A 22,500-nucleotide genomic window follows, 5' to 3' on the forward strand; every position below is an offset into this window, starting at 1 on the left:
CAACCCCTGGTTTATCAGACCATGCACTTAAGTTTCAGTCTGACTTTAACCAACTTGTTACTATTGTCTGCGTACATTAATATTCCCTTTAATGGATCTGCAATGACAATTGTGAGCAGGTAAAGCCCAACTATGTAACATTTCTGGTGGTGGGAATGCTACCTGCAAGTCATAAAGATAGAGATAAAGTTAAAGCCATACTTTCTTTCTATTGCTTTTTCATTCTTTTCAAATCACACACGGCAAACGGTGTGTGATTCCTGTGGATTGATGAAATTACATATTTACTGCTGAAAGAGTTCAGGAAAACAAACTGTGACATGTGGTTCCCTTTCATCACAATTATGCCAAAAATGAGATATATTATCATAATCAGAACAAAGCTGTCTGTAAGATGATTAGTTTATGAAAACATTGCCAAACCTCAAAAGAGTTGTTGGTTTTAAGCAAATTTATTTAAAAAAAAAATTGTATTTGTTTTGATCTGGTCCCAAACCTTGTGGAAAGACAAAGACAGACATTTGATAAACTGAACTAATGAAATAGTATCAATATAATCAGTATTACTCAATTGTAAATCAGTTTAGGATAAAGAGCTTGTGTAGAATCGTATGCTGATTCCACTTGCCACGAACTGCTTAATTTTGTTTCCTTGCTCGTGTTGCTCGTCTGTTCTTTCCGTTCTCTCCTCATATCAGACATTCTTCTCTGTTCTGTTCATGCTGGGATTGTGAAGAGAAGAGAAAAGGCAGCTCACTGTACGCTGCCCGACGACCTTCATAACTCTGCACATCAGAAGGATCGTCAGCTGTCTAATCCCCACATTACATCAATGTCACACAAATGTACATGTGGAGTCAGTGGAAGTATTGTCAGACAAGTCCTTTGCTTTGGATGTTACATGGGACGTGCTGCTGTGCTGGCAACAAGTGGAAGCTCCTGATGAGTAATAATAATGAACACTAATTACTTCAAACTGAATGTGTTGCCATAATCTTCAAAATGCACTATAACTTTTCTAGTGGAAGGTTTGCTAATTTATTGCAATACCTTGAATAAAACTTTCATTACAGCTGTTTTAAGATAAGATAAGATAATCCTTTATTGTCCCACATGGGGAAATTTCATTGGTGCAACGCAGGAAGATACAGAGGTAGATACAGTTTTATTGCTAAAGAAATAACTGGGAAAACATGCATTAACTTAACGATCTCCAATTTGATGAGCAAAATAAGGATAGTCTCTAATTTAGTCTTTAAGATAAGATAAGATAAGATATTCCTTTATTGTCCACACATGGGGAAATTTAATTGTTGCAACGCAGGTAGATACAGAGGAAAAGGACAGATAACTTATAGGAAGTTTAAAAAAAACACTCTTAATAGGAGAACTCTTATAAACTAAATCGTTATAGACAAAACCTCTCATTTCCTAATAAGCAATGAAGGGGAAAAATAAAGATAAAATAAAATAAAATAAAAACATCGAGCGTAAGACAAGATAATACTATGGTAATGGTAAATAAACAAGTCAAATTGAAGTACAGTATTCATGTTCAAATGAAACACACACAAAAGGGAGACAAACAACAAAAAAAGTATTATGAACCCCTAAAATGATCAAATCCTTCATCCTAAACATAAAGTACATTTCTGTAGGAATATCTTTTGCGTCTAATTGCTCCAATGAGTGATGCAAAACATAAAGCCTCCTCATTTTCCACTCGGAGGATGAAATCTCTGGGACTGAAAGGCTCCTTGAATATTAATGCATTTCCATTTTTTTTTTTTTTTTTTGCTGGACCAGTGGGATCTCCAACACGGATCATACGCCCGTGAAATGCCTCTGTGGTTTCGGCTCGCACAAACGCACACATGCAGCTCGTACAGAGTGGAGATAGCGGCAGAGCTGATCAGCAGTGTGAAGCGGGGAGGCCGTTCCAATGGGACTAATTAAAGGGATGGAACAGACTGCACTGCTCATCGGAGACCACCAGCCTTCCTCCAGCTCTCTCCTCTCTCCAAGTCTGTTATCCAAACCTACGTCATCCAGGGTTACACCATCCAACTCTGTGATCCGAGAGTGATTCAAACTGGTGCAAATGATCAGAAAAAGAAAAGGGTAGGATGAGGAAAAAAAAGAGAATTCTTATTCCCGAGGTGAAATGGAACATCGTTTAGACACTGGCCAAAACAGTGGGAGTTTTTTTTTTTTTTTGCAGTATGTGAAGTGGAGTTGTGTCTTGATTGGTGTTTCCTGCTCAACTTTCTTTTTGAATAAAAGGGATGTTCATTCAAAATTAATGGAAGTATTTTTCACATACAGATGCAGATGCAGAAGCCCACATATGTTGGTGTTTTAAATCATAAAGCAGGTGGAATGATCTGCTTCAGACTTCAGAGATGAATTATTGAGTCATTTACCTTTTGTATTTCTTTTTTTTAAGGATGTTTTTGACCCGCAGGCTTGATTGGACAGGACAGTGTAGCGTGAAATGGGGATGAGACTGGGGAAGGACATGCAACAGATCAAGATGCTGTAGCCGGCTGCACATAGAGCATGGCAGTGGCACCTTTTCTACTTCTAGTCCTTTTTTTGATATACACATTGTAATTAGCCTACATTTTGGTTTGGTTACAAATGGGTAGAGCTTATCTGAGACAAGCTGCATCACTAGTTGGTGTATTCCCCGTGGATCTATTATATTATGGTATTCCCTCATTCATTCAGAAATAGTTCAAAGTAGAGAAGGGTTCAAAGGTAAAGTCATCTGGACTCCCTTCCAAAAAAGTGTCTCCTCAGGCCAGTACCTTCAAGAGTGTTTATTTATAAGAGTGTTTATTTTTTTATTTCAAATCAAATCAAATCAATTTATTTTTGTAAGGCCCAAAATCACAACAACAGTTGCCTCTGAGGGCCACAGGGAGAAATGAATCAACAATGTCTGTGGTGGCGATGAAGTCAGACAATGTCTGTGGTGGCGATGAAGTCAGACAATGTCTGTGGTGGCGAGGGACGATGTCCCAGGGTCCTGTGTCCTTAGACTCTCCTTCTCGGCCAGGAAAAACTACAAAAAAAAACCTCTTTGGGAAAAAAGCGTAGAAACCTGGAGGAGTTCCAGTGAAGGAGAGATCCGACTCTCACAGACGGACAGACGGACACGAGGGAGACTGGAGCTGGACCCACTCTTCAGGCAGAAGAGGGACCGTCTGAGTCGAACTGGACCCACTCTTCAGGCAGAAGAGGGACCGTCTGAGGCGAACTGGACCCACTCTTCAGGCAGAAGAGGGACCGTCGGAGGCGAACTGGACCCACTCTTCAGGCAGATGAGGGACCGACTGAGGCGAACTGGACCCACTCTTCAGGCAGATGAGGGACCGACTGAGGCGAACTGGACCCACTCTTCAGGCAGAAGAGGGACCGTCTGAGGCGAACTGGACCCACTCTTCAGGCAGATGAGGGACCGACTGAGGCGAACTGGACCCACTCTTCAGGCAGATGAGGGACCGACTGAGGCGAACTGGACCCACTCTTCAGGCAGATGAGGGACCGACTGAGGCGAACTGGACCCACTCTTCAGGCAGATGAGGGACCGTCTGAGGCGAACTGGACCCACTCTTCAGGCAGATGAGGGACCGACTGAGGCGAGCTGGACCCACTCTTCAGGCAGATGAGGGACCGACTGAGGCGAACTGGACCCACTCTTCAGGCAGATGAGGGACCGACTGAGGCGAACTGGACCCACTCTTCAGGCAGATGAGGGACCGACTGAGTCGAGCTGGACCCACTCTTCAGGCAGATGAGGGACCGTCGGAGGCGGGCTGGACCCACTCCTCAGGCAGATGAGGGACCGTCCACACAGGGCAGGGACCACTTCACCAGGAGAGGGACATCTGGGTCCACAGGTCCTCAGGAGTGAGAGAAAGAAAAAGAAGGCGGTGAACAGTTTGCAAGTGGAATTAAAAAAATAAATATTGTTTGATAGCATAAGTAGTCAGAAGAAGAGGATAGTGCTCAAGCTGTCATACTTACCCCAGCATAGTTACTCCTAGGGCAGCGTAGCTAAAGCTGTGGGTTTATGTTTCTGTTCCTAACTAGTCTGACCATAAGCGATTTCAAAGAGGAACGTTTTAAGCCTGGACTTAAATGAAGAGACTGTGTCAGCATATTTAACATGGACCTGGAACTGATTGAATAACACAGGAGCTTGGTAGCTAAACGCTCTACCTCCTACAGTACTTTTAGAGACTCTTGACACCACCAGAAGGCCGGCATTCTGAGAGCGAAGAGCTCTGTTTGGATGATATGGTTCTATAGCATCTTTGAGGTAGGATGGGGCCATGTCATTTATGGCTTTGTAGGTCAAGAGTAAAATTTTAAATTTGATTCTAAACTCGACGGGGAGCCAGTGAAGAGACTTCAGCACCGGCGTAATGTGCTCTCTTCTTTTTGTTCCTGTTAGTAATCTTGCTGCTGCATTTTGAACCAGTTGAAAGCTTTTTATGGAGCTTTTAGGACACGCTGCAAGCAGGGAGTTACAGTCTAATCTAGTCGTTACAAATGCATGGATAAGTTTTTCAGCATCGCTTTTAGGCAGGATTCTTCTGATTTTGGCTATGTTGCGCAAATGGAAATAGGCTGTTTTACAGACTTGATTTATATGAGCTTTAAATGAGAGCTCCCGGTCAAATAAGACTCCAAGATTTCTTACAGTAGAACTGGAGGCTACACTGACATTGTCCAGTGTGGCTATCTGCACAGATAGAGAGTCTCGTAGATGCTTAGGGCCAAGCACAATGACCTCGGTTTTTTCAGGGTTAAGAAGCAGGTAGTTTAGTGTCATCCAGGTTTTTATCTCCTTCACACAAGCACTAAGTCTGTCTACTTGATCGCTCTGATCAGGTTTCATTGATAAATACAGCTGAGTGTCATCTGCATAGCAGTGGAAGTTAATGCCATGCTTTCTGATAATGTTGCCTAATGGCAGCATATAAAGAGTAAACAGAATTGGACCGAGTACCGAACCCTGTGGCACACCGTAAATTACTTTAGAGCTTGGTGAGGAGCTCTTGTTTACATTAACAAATTGGAACCTATCAGATAGATAGGATTTAAACCAGCTGAGGGCTGTTCCTCCAACACCTACATCACATTCTAACCTCTGCAGTAGAATGTTGTGGTCGATGGTGTCAAACGCTGCGCTGAGGTCCAACAGAACCAGGATTGAGACCAGTCCATCGTCAGCGGCTAATAACAAATCATTTGTGACTTTAACTAGTGCAGTTTCAGTGCTGTGGTGGGCTCTGAACCCTGACTGGAAAACTTCAAATAAGTTATTGTCCTGCAGGTTGCGACAAAGCTGTTTTACTACAACTTTTTCAAGGATTTTAGAGACGAAGGGAAGATTTGAAATAGGTCTGTAGTTTACCAATAGGTCGGGATCTAGATTAGACTTTTTTAGAAGAGGTTTAATGACTGCATGTTTGAAGGACTGTGGAACATAGCCACTTTGGAGTGAAGTATTTATTATATTAAGAATAGGGTCTATAATTAGGGGGAGAATGTCTTTGAGGAGCTTGGAATGGGGTCTAGGACACAAGTTGAGCTTTTAGAGGACATAATGGCTGAAGTTATCTCTGCTTGATCAACAGCTGTGAACCTTTCTAAGTTTACAGGTGGATGTATATGAGACGTTAGATTTACAGCTTGGGCTAGTTCAGGGCTAATAGCGGGGGTAATTTCATCTAATTTATCTCTGATTGTTTTTATTTTATTGTTAAAAAATAGGAGGAAATCATCAGAGCTGAGTGTAGCTGGGATTGAGGGCTCTACTGCACTGTGACAGTTTGTTAGCTTAGCTACAGTGCTGAAAAGGAATTTAGTGTTACTTTTGTTGACTTCTATTAAATTTGAATAATATCTGATTTGGGCCTTACGCAGAGCCTGCTTATAGGACAGCAGGCAACTTTTCCATGCTTTTAGGGATTCTTCTGTGTGAGAGCGACGAAATAATCCCTCTAACTTTCTAACTCTTTGTTTATGTGAACGCAGTTCTTTGTTGTACCATGGGGAGGCGCGCTTTGGCCTAATGACCTTCTGTTTTAACGGCGCGACAACGTCAAGAGCAGACTTCAGAGAATTCATGGTCAAGTCGACAAATTGATCACTTATACTGGGACATATACATTATAAGGTTGTTTATTTTATTTTATTTATAAGAGTGTTTATTTTACCATTATTATTAGTATTATCTTGTCTTACGCTAGCTGTTTTTATATTATTTTATCTTTATTTTTCCCCTCCATTCCTTATTAAGAAATGAGAGGTTTTGTCTACAGGAGTTTTTGTTTATAAGAGTTCTTCTATTAACAGTGTTTTTTATACTTCCTATAAGTTATCCGTCCTTTTCCTCTGTATCGACCTGCGTTGCAACAATGAAATTTCCCCATGTGTGGACAATAAAGAAAAATCTTATCTTATCTTATCTTATCAAACTGAAGGTGACTTCCAGATGGCATTTAAAACATTTGGATTTCAGACGACGACCGTTCAAACCTTTACTACCTTGAACCAGTGTCGTTGTCAATGCATGACCAGCCTGTAAACAACCAGTGGGGACCTTTGTTAATTTACAAAAATGCAAAACAAAATTGGTTTCCAAAGACGAATTCCAAAGTTAAATCACCTCTCAATACGTTTCATTATTATATCACAGATCCTTGACAGCCCGTCACTTCCACAGCAGAGAGTCTGTGAGCCGCCGTTGTCACCATCTCACGCGCTCCCTCGCCTCATTGGTGACTCCTACTAATTCTCGACATCTCACCCACACGGATGTGCAGCAGCAGGCAGACCGAGCAGCGCCTTAATGAAGTGGCACTGCATCATCACAAACAGCGCATCCAGTTTAAATGAGCCGGAGACACAGAAGAGCCACTGTCTGTGCGCTCTGTTTCCTAATTATTTACCATCATCCGAGCATATGGACATGGTAATGGAGGCGAGTAGTCAATGAGAGAACACCCAAATAACAGTTCTGTGCTGCAGTAAGTAAACAATGTAAAAACCCACCATGTGCAGTGATAAAACTTGGACCAACAGAGAAACAGATTGATATTCTCTATCCGCTCCCTGACAGCACACATTTATGACTCTGCACACATTTGCCAAACCACAAAGCGTCGGGATAACTTACAGTGCTTTTGTGGCCACGATGAAATAGGGGAACGCTCTATCTTCGGGCAGTTACATTTAATAGTATAATTTTAGGGTAAGTTAAATAAACTCAAGCACACACAAGCGATAGTATGTCAATAAGACAAGGGAACTATTGTCTGGTATTGGCGCTCCTTTTTCTGGCTCTGCTGTTCGAGTCCGAGTTGTGAAAATGCCTGGCTCCAGCGCGGATGGATGGATAAGTCACGCTCACAGCGCCACGCACTCCGCTCCGGGTTCAGCTCTCACACCGAAACCGCCTTGCACAGTGAAACACCATCAGCACGTTCACATATTCACAAGCAGATGTAAGATTGAATGAATAATCCAGACGGACTCACGCAAAAGTCACCTGGAATCAGCACTGGATTTTATAATGGAGTTGGTTCTTTTCGGCTGTTCTTTCTGACACTGTTACGACACTGTAGGTAGATCACAACATCATTTAACACTTAAATATGTAAGAGATATGAGCGGGGCAGATGGATTTTATTAGTTTGGAAGCTAAAATTAGTTGTTAGCGTTGTTTTCCATATTGTTTATTAGTGCGTTTCAGCTGCCTGTTTATAGTGACATTTTGAGCACATTTCAACATTCAAATGATACAATATTCTAGTTTTGAATTATTACAATTCTTCAAAACAACTCAACAACTCTGAAACCCTTGTATATTCTGGTTTTACGTTGTCGTACCGGCACATTGTCCCACCTTCAATTTGGAATAGCTTAATTTTGTGTAAAGGAAGTGTATGTAGAATAGTTTTTATACATTAACATGACATACTGTGCCCCCCATATATAATACGCCGTAAACAAATCCAATATTGCTTTTGCTGATAACTATTTCAATGCTGTTTTATTTTAAATTCCCAAAATATCACGTGGCCAAATTGTTGATGCACTCATATTTTCTTTTGGTTTATTTATATATTTATATTCTTTGACCTGTCTGTTTCTCCCAAACCTCCGGTTGGTCCTGCAGTTGTTCAGAGGAGACACATAAGTGATGGCACAGGTGCACTGTTTATGGAAATGATAAACTTTGAAAATGTCTCATGTTCTAATGTAAATGATTTGTTGAACTCTGTTACATCTAGTGTTTTGAATGTTCTGGACACCATCGCCCCTATAAAGGCTAAAATGGTTAAAAAGCAGAAGGCCCCGTGGAGAAATGATGATTCGGTCAGGGCACAGAAAAGGGAGTGCCGCAGGGCCGAACGGAAATGGCCCAAGTCAAAGCTCCAGGTTCAAAAAGAGATTTACAAAGAAAAGCTGAACATGTACAACCTAATCTTATGTAGAACTAGGGAAAGATATTTTTCTGAAATAATTGGAAGCTGCAGTAACAACTCGAGTGTCCTGTTTGCCACAGTAAACAGATTAACAAACCCTCCAGCTCAGCTGCCGTTAGAACTCATTTCCACATCCAAGTGTAATGAGTTTGCATTATTCTTTAATGACAAAGTTCAGGGCATTAAAAATGCTATAAATCCCACAATGCAAAAAATTACCCTAAAACCACCAAGACACTTAGAGCTAACTCACTTTGCACCAGTAACTGACAAAACTGTCCATGAGATCATCACCAGTCTGAGTTCATCTACATGCTGCCTTGATGTGTTACCCACCAAATTTCTAAAGTCTGTGCTGAACAGTTTGTTAGCACCACTCACTCACATAGTTAACATGTCGCTTCAATCTGGAACATTTCCAATGTCTTTGAAAACTGCGGTCATAAAGCCTCTCCTAAAGAAGAGCAGTCTTGATGCCGCAGTACATTCATTACCGGCCCATACAGTCATTACCGGCCCATCTCTAATCTGCCATTTTGGGGCAAAGTCCTTGAAAAGGTTGTTTACCAACAGCTCACAGATTTCCTCTTAATAAACAACTCATTTGATGTTTTTCAGTCAGGTTTTAGACCTCATCACAGCACTGAGACTGCTCTTGTCAAGGTGACAAATGACATCCGCCTGAACACTGACACGGGCAAAGCCTCAGTCTTAATTCTGCTAGATCTGAGTGCTGCTTTTGACACTGTCGATCATGGGATCCTCTTACAGAGACTAGAGGACTGGGTGGGCATCACTGGCACTGCCCTAAACTGGTTAAGGTCCTATCTGGAAGACAGGAAGTACTTTGTTGAAATTGGTAGCTGTGTCTCAGACCACATGACCCTGACCTGTGGAGTGCCCCAAGGGTCAGTCCTGGGTCCCCTTCTGTTCAACCTCTACATGCTGCCGTTGGGTCAGTTGATACGCAGTAAAAATGTGTCCTATCACAATTATGCAGACGACACTCAGATCTATGTTTCACTATCGGCAGGTGACTATGGACCAGTAGATTCACTCTGTCACTGCATCCAACAGATCAGTGTGTGGATGCAAAACAACTTTCTCCAGCTGAACTCAGACAAGACTGAAATAATCGTTTTTGGCCCACAGAAACAAAGAGAAAGTGTTAGCGGTCACCTCCAGAGTCTCGCTCTAAAACCTACAAACCAAATTAGAAATCTGGGGGTAATAATGGACTCAGACTTGAACTTTAATAGCCACGTCAAATCAATAACATCAGCAGCTTTTTACCATCTAAAAAACATTGCCAAAATCAAAAATATAGTGTCAAAACCAGATTTAGAGAGACTTATCCACGTGTTTGTCTCCAGTAGATTAGACTACTGTAACGGCCTGCTCACTGGTCTCTCCAAACGAGCTGTAAAACAGCTGCAGTACATCCAGAACGCTGCTGCTCGGGTCCTGACTAGAACCAGGAAGTATGATCACATTAGTCCTGTTCTCAGGTCTCTGCACTGGCTCCCTGTGACTCAGAGAATAGACTTTAAAGCAGCTCTGCTTGTGTACAAGTCTCTCCATGGCCTAGCACCAAAGTACATCTTGGATATGTTAGTGCCATATGAACCATCTCGGACTCTGAGGACCTCAGGGACCGGCCTCCTGCTGGTGCCCAGAGTCAGGACAAAACATGGGGAATCTGCGTTTCAGTTTTATGCAGCTAAAATCTGGAACAGTCTTCCTGAAGATGTGAGACAGGCTTCTACTCTGACAATGTTCAAATCTAAGCTAAAAACAGTTTTGTTTAGCTGCGCATATGACTGAAGGGATTTTTTCTTTGCACTCTTCTCTTTTGTTTGTGATTTTATTAGTTTAGAAAATCAGTTGGATTGATAATTTTTAATTTAGTTAATTTTATTGTAGTTAATTTTTATCGTTGCACTCTTCTCTTTTGTTTGTGATTTTATTAGTTTAGAAAATCAGTTGGATTGATAATTTTTAATTTAGTTAATTTTATTGTATTTCTGTAATTTCTTTGTGATTTGAATGCATTTTTCCTGCTGTGTGAAGCACTTTGAATTGCCTTGTGTATGAAATGTGCTCTACAAATAAACTTGCCTTGTCTTGCCTTGCCTATTTGGATTAAACATTTAACAGAGAATAACAAATGCTCAAGTTTAAATCAGTTCCGCTTCTGCCTGAATTTGTATCCACTATTTAATCCTCACATGTACTAATCCAGAAGGAAATCACAAAACTCGGTATATTCTCATCACCACATTGGTAGCGGCATCTTTTTTCGTATTCAGCAGGCACACGATGTACAAACACCTGGTGCACCTTTTGAGCCTCACCCACCAGACCCTACCATTAAAACAGCGGTTTGGACCAGCAAAATATTGAATGTGAAGAGATCGAATTCTTTGTGCGGCGTGCATCCTCCTTGTGTGTTGTGTGTAGGTAGCTGTAGGGGCTCCGAGCGATCCTCCGTGTGGGGAAAAACAGTTGTGTTGTTCGTTGTTTGTGTTCTACTGAGTGTTTCAAATGCCAAGTGCTCCTCGCGCCGACACTGGCTGCCGTCTTCATGTGGCACGTGTAGAACGGATTTAACGTGTGTTGGAAGTTTGCTCAACGCTGAAGCGATTGTTCCTGAATTTGAGATTGGCTGGTGTATAATTGTCATGATGGTTAATGAGGCTCGGCTGTGTTTGTTTGGAGGATATGTTGCCACTATTCACTGGTTTCAGAATGATGAGAACTGTGCAATTATCAATTTTAAACATAATATTCTATCTTTTGAATGGTCAAAAGTTCACAAAATGATGCTTCACATGCTGAATGATATCATATATTTGTATTGTATCTTATATCTATGTAAATCATTGATGGTACACTGAGGTGCTTGCAGGAGGGCTCTTTCTAGTATAATAGTAATTAGAGTATTGAGCATATCATCTATACTAAAAGGAATAAATTGATACAAATACATACAATACAAATACAAAATAGAACAGAAACATTGTGTAATCTTCCAAGAATGGATATAAAGTGATATTGCTTCACATTGTATGGTCCATTTTGTTGACATTTACACATTTACACACGCACATCATCACACATTCAGATGCTTTGTTAAAATATTATCTGAAAAGTGTCGCAAACAGACATCAATACATGCATTTTTGTCAATATTGCCCACCGCTGTGACATAATTCTTTAAGTAATGCACAAGACGGTAAGACTCATGTGAGCAAATACGGAAAATAGAAAAAATCAGATCTGAAAATAGTCCCCAATCCAGTGAGAAGTGAATAAATGATGACTCTGTGACAGATTGGTTTATAGACCACGTGGATAAAGGTTTTAACCAAAAGCCACTCGAGATGCACAGCCGCTCGAATGGCTGTCTAACTCCAGCTCACATTAAGAAGTAAGAAATTATGGTAAAGCGTAGCACCAAACCACAGCGGCATCTCCAGTCACATCAATCACATCTAATGCAATCGTATGTCGTTTCTAATCTCGTGTTCTTTTTCCCGTTGCCGTTGCAGAATGCGGGAGCGGTGCATTTGTGGAGTGGGTTTGTGGAGCCTGCTGTTGTCCCTGTGCCTGGCTTCACTCACACACGCACACCGGAGCCACACAGGTGAGTCCTCTGTCCACACATACACACACGCACATGCACACACACACACACACACACACACTTTATCTTCCCCGCATTACCACCCCGGCCACCACACACAGCCCATTTCTGCTCACACGTCGCAGCGAATTGGTCCCACCGCTCCCCGGAGAACGGCGAGTCCGGACTCACAATGAAATAGAAGACCGCCGAGAAGAAGAGATCACACACGGAGCAGTTCTTTAATAAAAGGAAGAGCCGGACAAGTAATCCGACAGAAAAAATATATCTGCTTAGTTCAAGGGATTTCAAAAAGGTGTTGGCCACTCCCCCACCTCTCTGAAACGCCTTCAGGATAGGCTTCAGACGGCGAGCGGTGAGCCTGGTGGATTAGACGTCCCCTGGCCGCGTCCCCCCTGAGAGGACTGAGTCAGATTGAGCCCAGCGGTCCTGCAGCAGTTTCCAGTTCATTTCTTTTTTGGAGGTTCGCTACCCCTGGCTCTCCGGTTCACATTGATCACCTGCGCGTGACACCCAAAATGACCAACCCCTGGGACAAAGGCTAATAGAGTGCACATTGTCCCCGCTGACTTTAGTCTGAGATTTGGTAACAATGAGAGAGAGGGGATCGCTCTTGAGAATGGGGCTATCAATATAACACAATGAAGGTATTTATTTAGGGTTCAGTATTAGTCCACTAAGCAGTAAAGGTGCAGGTCCGAGCTGCTGTGTCAGGGCTTGGGATATAGTGAGCAATAAAATGTATTAAAGCATTAGATGGGTTTTATGGCAAATTGAACGGCGTCTCCGCGCTGGCAGTGAGGAATTATCTTTTCTGTCCTCACGCCAATTTTACAACTCCATTTTAACGACCCGGAATGTGTTTTTGAGCAGAATTGACCTTTAGCGTTATGCCTTTTAAAGACATCATATTACTTGATTGTATTGACCAATTAACGCAATAAGCCATGCAATAATTGTCTTTTAAAGCCGCAATAAATTATTCAGTGACCAGTTTGTCGCTGTAAATGACCTTAAATTGAAGTTGTTGTAGTTCTAGAAAATATATATATGTATAATCCTGTTTTTAATTAAAGCATGTAAGATCCATAGTATTAATTTCACATTATTCCTATCAATGTGGTTATAACTCAAACTAGATTATTATCTTAGGTATATCACATTTCAGTGTTCTTCACAATTATTGACACATCATTAAGTATTTCTGAATGTTAATATGACTTAAATCAACAGATAAAAAGGAACTTTATGTTTGGATTTAATTTGTTTTAGCAAGTTTGGAGTGGTTTTCTATTCTCATTTTTTTTTTTACTTCCTACGATTATATTGTGACCTGAATAATCATAGTTATAGATAAACCGAATAATCTTGACATCCCTATTTAGAACTAAAAACTGAATAGTACCATCTGAATTAGAGCAAAATGGATTCATGCCGAGCAGAATGGATTTTATTATAAAGCCAAAACTCTTTCTCAAATGCTAAATATTCACACTTGTAAAACATTCCATAAAATGCATTTTAAACGCCTGTCATTCCCAGAGGATTAAAGTTGAATGCATTTAGCACTTAGATGTTTTATCCACATTTATGCCTGTTTAAATGTTCACGACGGCAAAATGCTTTTTTTTATTGACAGTTTAACAAAAAAAAGCACTTTTATAATGTTTAAATACTTAGACTATGCAAACATCCATCACTTCTGCACTGGTAAAACTAAACCCATGAAAACAGAACTGATAAAAACATGATCTGATTGGAGATGACAAAAACAACCCAAGGATACGTGTGAGTCGTGATGTTAGAGGAATTTTCTTTGTTCCGACGCTTTTGATGGATTGAAAATGCTAAATTTCCCCTTTGGCTCTTGTTGCCATGATATACTGGCATGCACCAGCTGCCCTTCCCGTGAACCAGATGCCTTTGTTTGTTGCTATTTTGTTAACATCCGTTTGCAAAAGATTATTAAATATTTCCTTTCTTTTTATGTATCACACAGGGTTGCATTTTGCTACCCAACATCTGCCGTGCACTCTTTCCCCCCCATTACAGCTGGGTGACAGGAAGTTGATGACTGACGAGCGAGAGTCATTTCTTCTTTTGACTGTTCAGGCGGAAATTGAAAAACCTTGTGTTATTATTAGATCTTTAAAAGTACAAGGTTTTCACTGCAGGTTCATTTGGATGTCCTTGCCAGTAAGTGTGTACGCGTTCGTGTATATCTGCCACTGCAAGCACTATTCTCCGACATCAGAGAAGGAAGAGTCCTTGACAAAGCAATGTTTTTTCATATTGTATAAATGGACAAATGGTCAAAGGATGACGGAAAAGGATGAAGCCGAAGGTGATGCGCTTGTATTGCTGTGAATCACGGAGCGGTCTGCGGAAACGCTGAAGTGGCACAAAGCAAAAGAAGATGAGAGGAGTTTGGTAGCATCTTTTCCATCGTGCACTTGCCTTCTCTCTTGGGGGTGTGCAGTTTCATATGAGTGCTCGCGCGGGCCTTGTTAGCGACTGATTGATTGCAAAACGGTTTGTAATCAGGGAGCAATAGCGTTATCCAGTTGTACTTGTTTGAGGGAAAACAGACTCCGCTAATTAACTAATAGCTGATTATCGCGGCAAAGGTCGGAGCGCGGCGTCCGCTTCACGTGTGACGCACAGGAGCAAAGTAGTGATTCCTGAAGGTTAAGTTTGTCCTCATTAAAATCTTAGTGGTTTGATCTGACAGGCGGGATCATGCTTTCATCTGCAAGAGCAACAGCGCAAATTCATGTTACACAATGCTTTTGCCTCATTCATGTTATTATATTAGATTAGTTCAGACTAAATCCATTGTAGTGTTTGTCAACCAGAAAAGATATATTTTATTCTAACTATGATCACTTGTATTGCATTGCTTCATTAATCTGTACAGTTAATGAGTTTTTTTGAGGCTCTGGGACTGAAAAGTGGAAATTGGACCTAATCTTTATTTGTCCCTTTTATTCATTTATGGTTAATTCTTTATTTGACAAAAATATTAGTTGTAATATTAGTTAGGAACAAGTTGTGGTAATTCCTCATTCTTCCAGGAGTGACCCATTGTAGAAAGAATTCCAAAGGTAGTCATCTGGACACTGGTTAGTCATAGTAAGTATAAATGCATATACATTTAGTCATTGGTTTTAGTCTTTATGATAATGTTTTATTTTGTTCTTATTTTGTTTTAGTGAGCAGAAGATATAACATTGACAAAAAACTATGAGAAAAATATTGTAGTCGATGAAATTATCTAATGAGTAATGTAATATAAAAGTATACCAGGTTCCAAGTTTGGTGAGAATCCTCCCACTGAAGACTTGACAATTCATTTCTGCTGTTGAGAAGTTTAAGACACTGAATCCAGGGGCGGATCCAGACCCTGAACGCATCAGAGGCCTAGCCCATAAAACCCCTGGAAATGTTAAGCAAAATTATAGCAAATTCCTCTAATCTGGAGTGTTTTAAAGGTCATACTTACTTTGTCATAGAAAGATCATTTTAAACCGATGGGGTACGATCCTAAATGGGAGAAAACCCTCACAGGCCTCAGTGTGTTGGACCTTCACTGACAGCATTTAGCACCAGTCCATATGTTTGTTGGTTAGTTAGGTTTTGAAGATTTGCATGGCACATTTTACACTTTAAACGTTTTGAATATCACTTTTCTCACCTGGTTCTAGATCGACCGCTGAACTTTCAAAATGTTGGTCCGTGTCCAGCTCCTCTTCATCTCTCCCTCTTTGTGCTAACAACCAGGCATCAAAACAATAGATATTTTAAAATGCAGCATTGGATTCACATTGATTAATTCTTCTTTCTGGTGCCCCCCCTTACCTGGGTTGACTTGTTTTGGAAAAAAAGACCTAATGTCCATGGTGGGACTATAAAATACGAAGTTTATGTTACTTAACTGTCATGGTAGTGATCAATGAATGTAATTATACATAGGACTAAAATAATTAAATATTAAATAACACATTTTTACACAAAAGATTACTAAACTGCAAGCCAGATTGCTTAAAAACAATTGACTTTAACCATTGTTGGGACCAGCACAATATTGTCAAATATATTGTCCATACATCCGCATTTTTTCATATATTATCAATTGCTGTAATTTTTTATAAACAATAAAACTTGATCCTTTGCGGTGGGAGTGTCTCCTTGGGACATGTCTGTATTTGGCTGTCATTGGTCACTGGTTGGGCTCGGGCAGGTTGGCTCAGAGTTATGAATGTGGCACACGCTCGAGACGTCGATAAGAAGTTTGTGTTTTCAGATTTTGACTCTGGATATGTGACTTGTTGCATGACTAAACCAGCTTCTCTGTGCCAACGGGCCATTTATCGTCCTATCGTCCTTCCGCCTCCACCTTTACTGCACTGATCCTTATCTGTCAGAAAGGTGGAAGGCCAAAACAGAAAAAAAATGTCTCTCTTGCCTTCTGTGGATTTCTTACTGTACCATCATCCATCCTGCTGTCTTTTTCTCTCATTCACATGCTTTATAATACCCATCACGGCCTAGCTGTGTCGAAATTACAGCCTTTTTGTCCAGAACGTAGAGCTCCTATTTCAGAGAAGATGTCTCACTGTAGAGAACGGCGAACCCCTAGTTAAATGTCTCAGTGGTTTGGCCAATAGACTTAGAGAAACAGCTTGCCTTAGGATTTTCAAGTAAAGTGGAACGAGCGATTATGCTGATCACTTCACCACCCACTGTCAAGTCATTGATTCTCAGTCTATAGGACACAATTTACATACATCATCACTGATTAGAGGCTACACAGAAGTTAACCTGCTCTGAAAGGCAACCTGGCACTGGAAGGGAGCAGTGATGCAAGGACAAAGGCTGTGGTGCAATTCATTTCACTACAGCCTATGTTTTCTCACAAATAAATTGGTTGTCAATCTGTGAATTATTTGTCCTGTTTAGCTCTGGTTAGAAGGAGATTAGGACGTGTTTTGTCCTGGTTCCGGCTAGAGTTGTAAAAAAGGGAGCATTCACCACATTCAAATCGGGACTAAACAAGGACTGAACCCAGAATAAACATGGATAGTGTACACAGAGACCTGAAGGTACTTTTGCTCAATGCAATAGAAGACATTCACTGAGTGAGACAGCAGGACGGGCGTGCATGGGAAAATCACACAGACACTCCCCACACCTACATATATATGTACACTTAAAGAGCCACTCTAATGTGATGTGTGGAGACAGGCTGTCTGGCATCTTTAGGGACCGCTCATGCTAGAACTACAACATGCAGACATATGGCCTTTGAAATATTCAAGGTGATAATAAGAAAAGTGGCTTTCAAGCGTTTCCTTTTCATGGAGTTCAACACAAAGGTGAGGTCATGGGAGAAACAGGGGAGGATTGTGGGAGGAACACATATGTAAGGATGGAACTCATCAAAACAGTGCAGTGAGCGTTGTGAGTTCAGGTTGGGTAAATTGGTTGCTTGATTTTTGTGAGGATTAGAACACATGCCTGGCTGTTGTTACTTTCTTGCTCCTACTACTCTACTCCTACTACTCTACTCCTACTACTCTACTCCCAATACTATTCCAAATGGGCTACAGAATGCAAACCATACCAAACAATCCCTTTTCATACTGCAGTGTGGAAGCTGAAGTAACGGAAGGAGGGAACAAAGGTTGAGAATGGCCTCTTATGATGTGGGTTTAGTTTATTAAATTTAATTCACATTTGTCACAGACTTCATTTGTCACGGTTGCACAGTTTTGCCGTCTCTTTTTATAACGAGGAAATTAATGGAAATAAATCACATGGAAGATGTAGTGAGACAATAAGAAGGACATGCTTTGGCCGTTAATTGAAGAGGTTTTCAAACGCTCCTGCGCTCCAGTGGTCTGTCCGACTGCCTCACACCGACCATGCTAATGCTAATGCTAATGTGTCCATTTGTTCATCTTTATGGTAGACATCCACGGGCTTGATTTATTGGCTCCCCCCCACCACACTGCAATAGATGTTGTTGACAAATTCAAAAGAGTCACATTTGCATGAAATAACCTTGACCAATCAGCGTGTCCTTGGTAACTCGCATGTTGTTTTACCCATGATGCATTACTTCATTAAGGTGCTCGGAGCTTGTGTTTGATAACCAGCTATTGGCACCTTAGCCCTTTTATAGTAAAGGACAGATGTGATGAGAAAACTCAATTGCATATTCAGACGGTGTGCTTAGGAGATATTTTAATGCATGTCCACCTGTGGAAATATTTAGCAAAGCAGTAGAAAATGGCTTTGCGACTGGAGGATAGTGTTTGTGTCTGTTATTTTGAGGCGAGTGCAAAAATGCGAAAATGAATATCTATGAAAGTAGAAAGGTGATGCCAGACTGCGCGATGCGCTCTGCTCAGGCAGTATGATTCATGACCACGGCTTGAGGAACCGGGTCGACAGATAAACAATAGTGGTCGGCGAGGCTGTGACTGGGGTACTAACCAGCCGCCATCTGCTGTGCATAAATGTAGCCATGTTTAAGTCACTCCCGCCTTCCGCAGCTACAGGCCAAGGGGTTTCAATGAGACACGTCCTGCTCGATCACAAAGCATCTTCATCTAATAACCTTCTCATTAGCATCCAAGAAGTATTTCAATTAAATAAATTGTTTGGGAGGAAGCCTGGGAGGCACAATTAGGATGTGATGGATAAGCAGACCTGCATAAAAGATGAAAAATGATATATTCACTGAACAGGTGCTCACCGTTGGTGCATCATGTGTTTGCATCCTGGCCTTGACCATTTACAGAATTTCACTACATTATCTCTCACTATTTCACGCTACAGCTGTCCTGTCACATAAAGCCTTCAGGCCAGAAAATATATACAAACAAAACAAACAAAAAAACAACTTGAACAGTTAAACTATTGAGCTAATAACTGGTGTCAGAGAACACTATGCCTGCAGCTATGGAAGTGGTTCATGTTTTTATAATGCATTCATTAAAAGAACAGTTGGTTGCAGTTGTGTTCAAAGTCTCCTAAAGTTAAGTAAAATGGGTCATTTGTTAAGGTCATTGCACCAGACCTCTGCTATACAGTATAATACCGACTAAACCTACAAACCTTCTATTTGTAGGATATGCAGATGTCCTCCCCCTGTTGACATGGTGACAGGAATGCGGGCTAAAGGTGTTATCAGTTGTCCGTGTGGAGTTTTACGGCCCTCCAAAGCAGAGGACGTGATTGCGACAACAGAGACGTTCTGAACTTTGAAAATAACTTTTCATCAAATGACTCCTTTTGGATTACAGAGAGTAACGATCTCTCCAAGACAAAAGCTAAAATGCTAAACAGACTGCGGTTTTAGTGGTTTTAATAGACAATCATCCGATTGCAGAAGTTGTCCACCAGACTTTACATGTACATATTGTGTTATCGTGTTTTACATGTCAATTTATCTGTTTCATAACTTGTTTTATGGATAATCTTACTGTTGGTGTAGCTCTTGTGGCCTAAGGTGAAGCCGAACAAAGGGGGGTCTGCCTCCAGACCTCGTCCCCTTATCAGCTCTGACCCCAGCGTGCATGCTGATTGGCTGAAGCCACGGTGCCTAAAAGACAAAGGAAAGAGCAGAGAGTTACAAGCAGTTCCATCTGAGTTGCCGGCGGGTCCATTCAGGGTCCCACCAGCAAGGTCCATGACACCGGGCCTTGGGAGCAGGCCTCAGGCCTAGCTAGCGTGAGCAATGCTAAGCTACGGGACAAAGACTTTTCAGAGAAACATGCCCGTAGAAGCTAATGTTCCCTCCCGGAACTAAGAAGTTTGAGCCCGTTTTTAAAAACGTGATTGATACAGCATCAAATCAAGCAAGGACCTTTTGCAACTTTTCAAGTCCACAGCCTTTTAGATCAGCCACATTGGTGGAGCAGCACGACGGCCTTTTCATTTGGGAATGCCTCAGAGCCAAGGAGAACGCCTCAGAGCCAAGGAAAACGCTGATCCAGTCCTTCTTTGGCCAGACAACGTCAGAGCCGAGCTCCAGAGCAGCCCTGCTCTGGCCAGCGTGTGGACTGAGCTGCAGCGTGACCTCCTGAGTGAAGCCTGGAGGCGACACGAACGACACGCAGGCCCTTGGACCCCACGCAGGCCCTTGGACCCCACGCAGGCCCTTGGACCCCACGCAGGCCCTTGGACCCCACACAGGCCCCTGGACCCCACACAGGCCCTTGGACCCCACGCAGGCCCTTGGACCCCACGCAGGCCCCTGGACCCCACGCAGGCCCTTGGACCCCACGCAGGCCCTTGGACCCCACGCAGGCCCGTCTCCTCAGGATCACAGCTTCTGGTTCCGTTCGTATTAATGCACTTCACAGGCTGAATTTCATCTTAGACTTAACTCTAGCACACACCCAGATAGATCTAGAACAATCATGTCAAGTGTTTTCCATCTGTTATCGACTCATTTGCATATTCCTGCTTCATATTTATCAGTTTAATTATTAGGTCACTAAATCTTCATAACCCACATTTGGTTAAGTGTTCCTTCATTTCCAGAAAAGGGGTCAGTGTCACGGTTACGTTCTCAAACCTTTAGATCAGGCTTGTCCAAACTACGGCCCGGGGGCCAAATGCGGCCCTCAGACCAATTATTGTTGGCCCTCAGGCTTCCTGCTAAGTTGGCCCAAACAACAAACAGTAGTGCTTTTTACAGTAAAATAGGAAAAATTCAAGCATTTTGATGTTATAACAACCTAATATGAAGTCTTATAATAGGATCGAAACAATATCAAATTCAAAATTTCGAATGATGCACTCACAAATTTGACATTGTCGGCTTGTTTGTGGCCCTAGATCAACGAGCAAATTCATTTCTAATTAATTCATTAATTTAGATATCTGATTACAGAGTTGTTAGAAATGCCGATTATCCAGCTGGTGCCCCATTCTACCCTTGAAAATATGATACCAAACATACCCACACTTATGCAGTGTGTCATGTTTGAATTCTTGAACAATTCTTTAATCGATATCCCTGAATGCCCCGCCTCCTTCACAAGTGGTAGGACATTCATAACCTTACAGTACTTGTACTAGTACAATACCCTACATATTGATCTGAATATCTAAATACTAACAATGTGCAAACAGGTTTTTGAGCAATAGGAACTAGTTGGATAGATATAAACGTCCTTTCATGGGTTGAAAATCTTGCATCTTGGCTTTAACTAGAATACTAAAAATTGCTTGACGACCCACTCAGAAATACATGTCTAAGAGTATTTTGATATCGCTGAGACCCTTTAACAGATAATTAAGTGGGTATTCAGTGGGTGAAATTGTACATTATGCTGTTTCAAAGCTCTCTACAGAGCGTAGTCTCAGCCTTGAGCCTGTCAGCCCACTGCCCCAGCCTCTGTGTGTCTGGTGCTAATTGGTGTAAATGGAGAGTTTCCTCTGGCTGCTCAGTCAGATTACCACATTGGGGCCATCTCATTGTGTCCATTAATGGTAATCGTTACCAGTTACCACCAGCCAGCTTCACACACCCTGCTTTGTACATCAGCAGGATTTCTTCAGCAAAACCAAAGCCTCTATTGAGATTGGTTAAGCCACTGAGTACAACTGGGCTGATAGAACTGTGCACTGGATTAGCGATTTGGCACAAGAGATTGAGAGGATACGGTTAATGTATTAAAATGACTAATTAGACTTGCGCCTATGTATTAAAAGTCATTCTCTTGGCATTATTAGATTAAACAAGGAGTCCCACTCTTCTTCTATATTGTCTCTGTTCCCTATTCCAACTTTGACTTTATTTCACAGCTATTAAAGCAGGAAATTTCAATCAAGAGGCGCAGCATGAATTTTAGCACAGGCAGGAGAAGAAGGGAGAGAATTTTTATTTAATACGTTCTTTCATTTCTTATGGCTTCTCTCCACCTCAGTCCTGTCCTCTTTTGTTTCTTTTCTTTATACTTTATGATTCAATTTGTAGTTTGTCCAGTTTTTGTCTGTGTTTTGGGACAGCGTCCTGAGTTTTAGTATGCATTGAAACAGAGTGCTGTGAAGGCATTCATTTGAAATTCCAATCCCGTGTCAGTGGTTCCTTTGGCTTTATTTTACATGAAAGTCCCACTGCGGATGGAATAGTCCTTTCAAGTTAGACACACTGTGGAATGTGGATGCATCGTTCTGTTTTAGTGGTACTGACCACAGGAGCAGGACACACTTGTGCTGGTATTTGTGTAGTGTGTATATATATATATATATATATATATATATATATATATATATATATATATATATATATATATATATATATATATATATATATATATATATTACAAA

General features: G+C 41.4%; 1 protein-coding gene across 1 annotated transcript in view; it reads left to right on the plus strand.

Annotated features, from left to right (window-relative positions):
* LOC140363371 (chemokine-like protein TAFA-2) overlaps positions 1 to 22,500 on the plus strand; it is a 112,429-nt gene that overhangs the window by 35,729 nt on the left and 54,200 nt on the right. The window contains exon 2 of the mRNA XM_072449889.1: positions 12,059 to 12,153. Coding sequence (XP_072305990.1) covers positions 12,060 to 12,153 — 94 coding nt within the window. The 5' untranslated portion in view covers position 12,059. The remainder of the gene's footprint in view (positions 1 to 12,058; positions 12,154 to 22,500) is intronic.

The sequence above is a fragment of the Eucyclogobius newberryi genome, unplaced genomic scaffold, assembly GCF_026437365.1.
Source record: "Eucyclogobius newberryi isolate DKJ021-1_F unplaced genomic scaffold, fEucNew1.0.hap1 SCAF_17, whole genome shotgun sequence".
NCBI lineage: Eukaryota > Metazoa > Chordata > Actinopteri > Gobiiformes > Gobiidae > Eucyclogobius > Eucyclogobius newberryi.